A 9,095-nucleotide genomic window follows, 5' to 3' on the forward strand; every position below is an offset into this window, starting at 1 on the left:
CGACCACTGATAGTTTTGGGCTGACCAAGGGGCAAGGTACCTCTACTTCGACCCCTAGAATATTCACCTCATCCTTTTGTAGTTTTGCCATAGCCACGCGATCGAACCATTGTCTGTATCAAAGGAAAGAGGATTGATAGTTGCAAGTCACCATTCAACACATTCACGACTTATGTAGATAATGTAGAACATTGTGGACATCGTGAGGTTGCGAAAAAAACAACAGGCTGCTGGAATTGGTATCTGTGGTCCGATTATTTTTTATGTGTGGCCGCAAACAGGAAGCGCGGACCATACAATTGCAAGTGCGGCCACACTTCTGTCACAAAACATCAGAGGCTCAGAAGCCCCTCTCCAAAGATAGTGCGGGGGCTGTTTTGCAGCCTCAGATTACATCTGTGATTCACACATTTTTTAGTGCGGCCTCTCTCAGATGTTTCTGTACAATTGAAGTGCGGTCGCTGAAGCACTTCCTTCACCAGGTTGCCCAAAACACCAAACTGCGGACCGCACAAATTCAAGTGCGGCCGCAAATTTCAAAAATTACGTACATGCTCTCTTTTTCTACTTAGATTTTGTAATTACCTGTACAAATAGACATGGCAATATGGTATAAACATGAAATCTCACTAACCCAACCCATTATAGCTTGCATTATCAACTACTCAGTTCAGATCTACCCCACATGGACACATGGATGAACTCTAATAACAGATGGCCTAAAAGAAACTAAAATTTTAAAAATTAAACTAACACAAAAATTTAATATGAAATGAAGCATACTAGATAGAGTGAGTGCATTGGGTGTATAAGCACATGTAGGTGTGTGTGTGGGACAATGAAAATATCTCAGGAACTTTGCAGAGTAACACTGATTGTGAGGAGAGTGAAAAGTGTAAAATGAACTCAAGGTTTCTATTTATACTAAGAATCCTAAAAGGGAAAAGGGTTCGAGTACGACCGTAGATTTTAATATGCGGTCCGCACTCTTGCACCTGGGACTTCCCACTCTGAACCTCATGTGTGGTCTGCACAGTTTTGAGTGCGGCCGCACAAATCGTATTGCGACCATAGATTTGGGTTGCAATGACAGACTCCAACTTCAGAGAGTTTAAATTTTCACACTTTGGCGAGCTTTCAATTGTGTGATCCGTATGTGAAATGTGCGGCCGCGAATATCCTTCTGCCGTGGAACATAGATTATGCGGTCCACACAAATAAAGTGCGGTCCGCAGATCCTTCAACACTCAACCATTTTTTAGTTCACCTTTCTTGCAAGTCACACTCAACCCTGTAGCACATTTCAAATCAAGTTATAACACAAATAACATCTAACTACGAAATAAAAAAGAAAAGAACATGGGTTGCCTCCCAAGAAATGCCTGATTTAACGTCGCGGCACGACACAAAATACCCTCAAGTGAAGTAAATGACCGCCACCACGCTCCAACCTTTCCCAAGTAGTGCATCACCCAGTGACCATTGACTCAAAATACTTCATTATTTTTGTTCTTCAAGTCTAATGCACCAAAAGGTTTCACACCAACAATTTCAAATGGACCACTCCACTTGGATTTTAGCTTCCCAGAAAATATTCTCAACCTTGAGTTAAATAAAAATGCAAGATCGCCCACCTTGAACTCCTTATTTCAAATGTATTTGTCATGAAGATATTTTATCTTTTTTTTTTGTACAAGGACGAACTCGCATAAGCATGGTACCAGAACTCATCCAATTCATAAAAATGTGTAACCTGCAAGTTAGAGGTTATATCCCAATCAAGATTCAATTTCTTTAGAGCCCACATTGCTTTGTGCTCTAGTTCCACCGGAAGATGATAAGATTTCCCGAACACTAACCGGTATGGAGACAGCCCGATAGGTGTTTTGTAATCCGTCCAATAAGTCCATAACGCATCATCAAGCTTTTTGGACCAATCTGCCCGATTAACATTCACCATTTTAGACAAGATACTCTTTATCTCCCGGTTGGAGACTTCCACTTGCTCACTATATTGTTGGCGATAGGGAGTTGTGACCTTGCGAGTAACACCATACTTGCTAAAGATCTTGATCGAAAGCTCCACCATTTTGAATAGAGAGAAGGACTTTTTTAAATTTGATAAAATCGATAAGTAACGTGTCAAAAGCTTTGTTGCAAAAGTGTGACCCCCCATCACTTTTGATTGCACGTGGAGTACCAAATCTTGTAAAAATATTCTTCTTCAAGAAAACCACTACACTTCTCGCCTTATTTTTGGGTAAAGCGATGACCTCAACCCATTTGGACACATAATCCACCGCGACCAAGATGTAGGTGTTTCCACAAGAGCTCACAAAAGGACCATGAAGTTAATGCCCCAAACATCGAAAATATCAATATCCAAGATGGTTATGTGAGGCATTTCAGTTTTCTTTGAGATTCCACCAACCAGTTGACATTCATCACCCATTTTCACCACATCACTAGTATCCTTGTAAAGAGTAGGCCAATAGAAACCACAACTAAGCACTTTGACCGTCGTTCTTGCTCCACCATGATGACCACCATATGGTGAAGAATGACAAGCCCCAAGAATATCACCTTGCTCTTATTCCGGCACATACCTCCTAATCACCCCATCTGTACAAATCCAAAAAATGTATGGTTCATCCCAATAATAATATTGACAATCTCTTTAGATCTTCTTCCTTTGGTTTGAAGAGAACTCATCCAGAATGATTCCACTCAGAAGACAATTTGCCAAATCCGCGAACCATGGCACCTCTTTCATTGAAATTGCCAAAAGTTGCTCATCGGGAAATGAGTCATTGATTTCAAGGCCATCATGCGGCCTCCCCTCATCCTCCAAATGAGACAAGTGGTCCGCCACATGGTTTTCACTACCTTTCCTATGTTGGATGTCATTGAAGCGTCGCATGGTCAGTGTGGACAATAACTTTGGCACCCATCAAGTACGGGCGAAACTTCTATTTTGTAAACACAATAGCAATGAGCTCTTTCTCCGTAACGGTATAATTGACTTGGGCACTATTCATGGTCTTATTAGCATAGTAGAAAATTTTGTTACATCATTGGAAAATTTTGTTAATACGTTGCCCTAAAATAGCCCAAATTGCTACATCACTTGCATCACACATGAGTTCAAAAGGCACACTCCAATTTGGAGCGGTAATGATAGAAGTAGTTGTCAACTTAAGCTTCAAAAATTCAAATGCTCACATGCAATCATTATTGAATTTGAACTTAGCATCCTTCTCAAGGATATTGCACAATGGGTTCACCACTTTAGAGAAACCTTTGACAAAGCGCCGGTAAAAACCCATATGGCCTAAAATAATTAGCACACCCTTCACCGAAGTTAGGGGTGAAAGCTTATAAATTACTTAAATCTTTGCATGTCAACTTCAATTCCATTCCTTGAGATTTTATGGCCAAGGACAATACTTCGTCAACCATGAAATGACATTTCTGCCAATTGAGTACCAAGTTGGTTTCTTCACATTTGGCCAACACTTTGTCCAAATTTGCAAGACAGTCATCAAATGAATCCCCAACCACCGAGAAGTCATCCATGAAAACTTCAAGGTAGTTCTCTACCATGTCCGTGAAAATAGCCATCATAAACCGTTGAAAAGTCGCATGTGCATTGCACAAACCGAATGGCATCCTCTTGAAAGAAAAAGTACCATAGGGACATGGAAAGGTTATTTTCTCTTGATTTTTTGGAGCAATGATAATTTACTTGTAACTTGAGTACCCATCAAGAAAGTAATAGAAAACACACCCAGCCAATCTATTGAGCATTTGATCTAAGAAAGGAAGTGGAAAGTGATCCCTCCTTGTCACTTTGTTGAGCTTGCGATAATCCATATAAATCCTCCAACCGGTCACCGTTCTTGTAAGAATCAATTCATTCTTATCACTGGTAACCACCGTCATGCCCCCCATATTTGGGACACATTGAACCGGGGAGGTCCATGAACTATCAGAGATGGGATAGAGAACCCCAACATTCAACCACTTGATAATCTTCTTCTTCACAACTTCTTGCATGGCCTTATTGAGTCTTCTTGGATGTTCAATAGACGGTTTAGCACCATCCTTCAACTTGATCTTATGCGTGCAAAAGGCGGGGCTTATACCTGAATATCCGCCAAGGTCCACCCAATTATATTCTTCCTCTTGTGTAACACCGCCAATATGGAATCAACCTGCACGTTAGTCAAGCAAGAGGAAGAATAATCGGTAAAGAACAAGGGACAAGAAATTCATATCGAAGGTGTGGAGGCAATGGCTTCAACTCCAAAGTAGGTGGATCTTCAATAGAAGGCTTTATAGGAGGAGTCTTCCTATTTTCAATATCCAAAGATAATTTACGTGGTGCATAGTTATATGACCCTATTCCTTGCAAAGAGTTCACGCATTCCATGAAACCAGCCATCTCGTCATCATCAAAATTGAGCGAAAAGGCCTCCAACATATCACCAATATTTATAGTGCCACTTGTATCATCGACAATAATATTAGTCACCAAGTCCACAAAAGAGCACACTTCATTGCTAGTTGGATACCACATAGACTTACACACATGGAATACCATTTTTTCATCACCAAACCATAAAGTGAGTTCTCTGGCTTCTACATCACAAAGAGCCTTGAACGTAGCAAGGAAAGGTCTCCCAAGAATGATTGAAACTTCATAATCAACTTCACAATCTAGAATGACAAAGTCCACTAGAAGAATGAATTTATCAACCCGGACTAAAACATCTTCGATCACACACAATGGCCTTTTCATGATACGATCGGCCATTTGCAAGCTCATAGAAGTAGGTCTTGATTTCCCAATCTCCAAAGTCTTGAAAACCGAATAAGACATCAAATTTATACTTGCCCCAAGATCACAAAGAGATTTAGCAAACTCGACACTTCCAATTGTACAAGAAATCGTGAAAGCACCAAGATCCTCTATCTTATGAGCCATTGAATGACCAATCGCACTCACTTGATGAGTGACTTTGCATAGCCGGGCATTTGTTCCAAAGATTCCACCAATGGCTCATTGATTGAAAGACTCTTCATCATTTGAATGAATTTCTTGAATTGATTCTCACCATTTTGCTTGGCAAGTCTTTGAGGGTATGGAGGTGGATGATTAGGAAAGAGTGCCTTAGACTATTGCACTACTAGTTCTGGTATGTCAATGATGTGTTCCCTAGACGTATTTAACTCCTCTTGAGTCTCTTCTAAACTATCATCAATATCAATCTGAACTTCTTAATTTTCTTGAACCATATTGTTTGGGATATCTTCTTCTTGCATCACTTGGTCATCATCAACAAGTCTCCTTGCACTTGAAGTAGGTGTATTCCCGCCTCTTCCACTTCTTGTGATAACCGCCATAGCATACCCCGTATTTTTACCACCATTTGGGTTCACCACCGTGTCACTTGGTAGTGCACCCTTAGGACGAGAATTTAAAGCTTGAGTGATTTTCCTCATTTGACCTTCTAGATTTCGGATTGATGTGTTGTGACTGGTGCGAGGCAAGTTGGGCATCCGAATTGGCATTCTTTTTCATTATTTGCTTGAACATATTCTCAATACGTCCATTTCATTGTTTGAAGAACTTAAACCATAGGAAGAATAAGGAGGTGGGTTGTTCGATTGTTGATACATTGGGGGTCTTTGAAAGCCCGACTCCCGATTGCCTTGATTATTACCCCAACCACCTTGATTTCTACCTCCCCAATTTCCTTGGTTGTTTCCACTCAAATTTCCTTGATTATTGTTGTTATGCCAATTTCCTTGATTATTAGATCTCTAATTGCCATGGTTGTTATGTGGTCGTCATTGTTGTTGGTTTGGGTCTTGGAAGTTGTTTCGTTGCCCTTGAAAATTGTTCACATATTGCACTTCTTCCTCTTGCTTATTATAAGAATCATCTTGATCAAAACCACCATCATCTTGGACATAGTTCTCCACTCGGGTTTGCATTTGTGAACCCTTGGTCCTCTTCTTGTTCACCAAAACATTCACTCCCTTCATAACATGAACTTGCTTAGGGGCTTGCACTTGATTTAGTTGGGCCTTTGATAGTTGAGTCATGGTAGTGGTCAATTCGGAAATGTCTTGCCCGTGGTCTTGCAATTCTTTGTGAAGGTGGATTATATTCGGATCACCTAGTGGGACATTGGCCGGAGATTGCCAAGCTGATGATGTCTCTTCCATCTCATCTAGGATGTCACACGTCTCCACATAAGGCATAGTCATAAAGTTCCCCCCGGCTAGCTGATTCACTACACATTGGTTGGTTGTGTTAATCCCATGATAAAAGGCTTGTTGCAATATGTTTTCTGTCATATCTTTGTTGGGACATTCATTAACCATAGTTCTATAATGTTCCCAAATTTTGTGTAGTGGTTCATTTGACTCTTGTTTGAATGCCAAAATCTTATCTCGAAGTATAGCCGTGTGCTCGAGAGAGGAAAACCTAGCAATAAACTTGTCAGCCAACTCATCTCAAGTGTGAATTGAATAGTTTGGCAAATGTTCCAACCAATCTAAAGCTTTCCCTCATAGAGAGAAAGGAAAAAGCCTTAGCCTCAATGCATCCTCGGAAACATTAGTTTGCTTGCTCCCCCAACATGTATCCACAAAGACCATCAAATATTTGTAAGTATTTTTGGTTGGTGTACCGGTGAAGAAGCCCCATTGCTCAAGTAGAGTGAGCATCACGTTGGTGATTTGAAAGTTGCCCGCCCTAATACGGGGAAGCACTATTGCACTAGCATAACCTTCGTTGGGCAATATCCGGTGTTGAGCCACTTGTGGTGGATGTGGTGGAGGTGGGGGTGGAACGGGCACATTGTCATGTGGTATCCAACCTTTCCGATTAGCTTGTGGCACTTGAGGTACCTCATCGACTTGTTCCTCCTCGCCATCCAAGTCACCCAAAGGTAAATTTTCGAGCTCATTGTTTTCCATGTTTGTACCTATAATTTCTTAAACAAGTTAGTAACACGAAAGGGAAATAAGATATTCCAAAAACACACTCAAATATATAGCTAACACCGTTAAAACTCCCCGGCAACGGCGCCAAAAATTGATCCACTCCCAATCCACACTCAACAATGAGTGGAAGAGGTCGTTGGAAGAATAGTACCCAACTATGAGTCGGGATCAATTTTGAGAGGGAGCTAAGAATGGGTGTTAGAGTGTACACTCGATGCGTGTAGAAGAAATAACTTTAATACACTTCTAAACAATTTGATGTTGCAAATTACTTCTATGAACTAAATAAACTTCAAGCTCAAATGGGTATCAAACCAAATAGTTGATATGAGCTCAAATCGGATTTTTCCTATCTCTAGTTCAAACACTTTAATTAGGCTAATCAAAAGCTCAACTAGTCCAATTTCTTGTTAGCCAAGTTTTTCTAGACCAAGTCTCTCTTTCAAGTAAAGACCAAGTCAAAAAGGCATGAATAAATATTTGTAACTATTAATTCTAAAATTAAAGCTTGAACAAGGCTAAAAAAACTTCAAAACTTGACCTAAAACGGTGATTCCCGACTATTTATAGTGGCTGAAAATTCAATAACAAAAATGCCCTTCGGGAGGTTCTGCAGTCGCACAATGTCATGTGCGGTCCGTATTTTGCTTAAGCTTGCAGGTTGAGGGATTTTGCAGCCGCACAATTTGATCTGCGACTACACTTCAGTTTCTGCGGTGCGGTGCGGTCTGCACTTCAGGCAAGACTTCAGTCTTGGTCTTTTTGCACACTCTTTGAACGTTTTGAATTCTTGTCAGTGCGATCATGTTTTGCGGCCGCACAAATTGTGTGCGGTACGAACTTCTTTTCATTCTACCTCAAAGCTTCAACAATAGATTTGCAGCTTCAAGGAGAATTTTGCAGCCTACACTTTCTTCTGCGACCACATTAATAGTTCTGCGGACCGCACTTTTGGTATGTTGCGCCCCTTTTTTGCCTTGTGAGACGAAACACTCATTTTTTAATTGGATTTCTTCATTTGAGTCCAAATCTCCAACATTCCTGTAATTTGCATACTTTTGTTAGTTTTGGGAACATAAATCAACATTTTCGGATTAAAACAAATGTAAAAAGGTACTAATAAGTGGTCAAAATCTACACTTATCAACTCTCCCAAACTTAAGTATTTGCTTGTCCTCAAGAAAATAGATTAGTTCCCACCTCCTCAGAGTGAAAGGTCATTACAGCGAGTCAATGGTGAGCCATTCATACTCAGTTGGGATCAACAATTACCCATACTACTCATGCATTATCAACAAGGTGACAAATCAAGTATCATGCACATATAGTTCTAATGTGATATTTGAGCTTCAAGAATTGACTTTACTCATCAAAGACTCTTGTTCCATCATGTAGATCATGGTGGACTCCAAACTCTTCCTCCTATACCTTTCATTTGCCAAGCTCACTTCAAAAGTTAGCACTCAATCTTAAGATTCATGAAAGGTTCACTCTTCTCTCACAAGAGAATGTCACAAGTACGACTTCAAGTACCATAGGCTTGCCCTTCATCTAAATCACCATTAATGTAGGTTCACTCGGTTCGAAATCAAGTAGGACTTCTTACGGGTTGTAATACATGCTTTTGGATTGGGGTAGGATACCATATGAGTAAGTGGTTACACATTTCCTTAAGCACTCCATATTTTCATTTCTTAGCTCACATTTACCACTTCTTAGAGGCATTTTTTTCTCGCGGGTTAGAGAGACTTGACATTAATCTTTCTTGTTCATTTCATTCTTTTTCTCCCTTGATGCTCGTATTAGGGATAATTACCTCTTTTTGATTCCATCAACCCTTCCTTTTATTCTTTTTTTTTTTGCATTTTTCTTTTTGTACCTTTTCTTTTCTTGCCTTCTCTTTTCATAGAGATCATTTTTCCTCTTTTTGGTGCCTTAATACCTCTTTCAAATTCCTCAGCTCTCCCCCCAAATATATACCTTAAGCCACTTATTTCACAAAAGTGTTAAGGAAGGTCCGGGTGCCAAGAGAGGATCACCACAAGTTCTAGACCATTCGCACAGGTATTTGAACTAGC

At 40.2% G+C, this 9,095-nt stretch overlaps 2 protein-coding genes across 2 annotated transcripts; both read right to left on the bottom strand.

Moving 5' to 3' along the window:
* Positions 1-1,487: 1,487 nt before the first annotated feature.
* LOC138897054 (uncharacterized) lies at positions 1,488-2,176 on the bottom strand. Its single transcript, XM_070183009.1, has 2 exons — positions 1,722-2,176; positions 1,488-1,602 (listed from the first exon to the last, which is right to left on the bottom strand). Exons 1-2 carry the CDS (start codon positions 2,174-2,176, stop codon positions 1,488-1,490), a joined length of 570 nt encoding a protein of 189 aa, XP_070039110.1.
* A 2,049-nt stretch (positions 2,177-4,225) lies between these two features.
* Positions 4,226-4,987, bottom strand: LOC138897055 (uncharacterized). Its single transcript, XM_070183010.1, has one exon. It carries the CDS (start codon positions 4,985-4,987, stop codon positions 4,226-4,228), a length of 762 nt encoding a protein of 253 aa, XP_070039111.1.
* Between the last annotated feature and the right edge of the window lie 4,108 nt (positions 4,988-9,095).

The sequence above is a fragment of the Nicotiana tomentosiformis genome, chromosome 8, assembly GCF_000390325.3.
Source record: "Nicotiana tomentosiformis chromosome 8, ASM39032v3, whole genome shotgun sequence".
Classification (NCBI taxonomy): domain Eukaryota; kingdom Viridiplantae; phylum Streptophyta; class Magnoliopsida; order Solanales; family Solanaceae; genus Nicotiana; species Nicotiana tomentosiformis.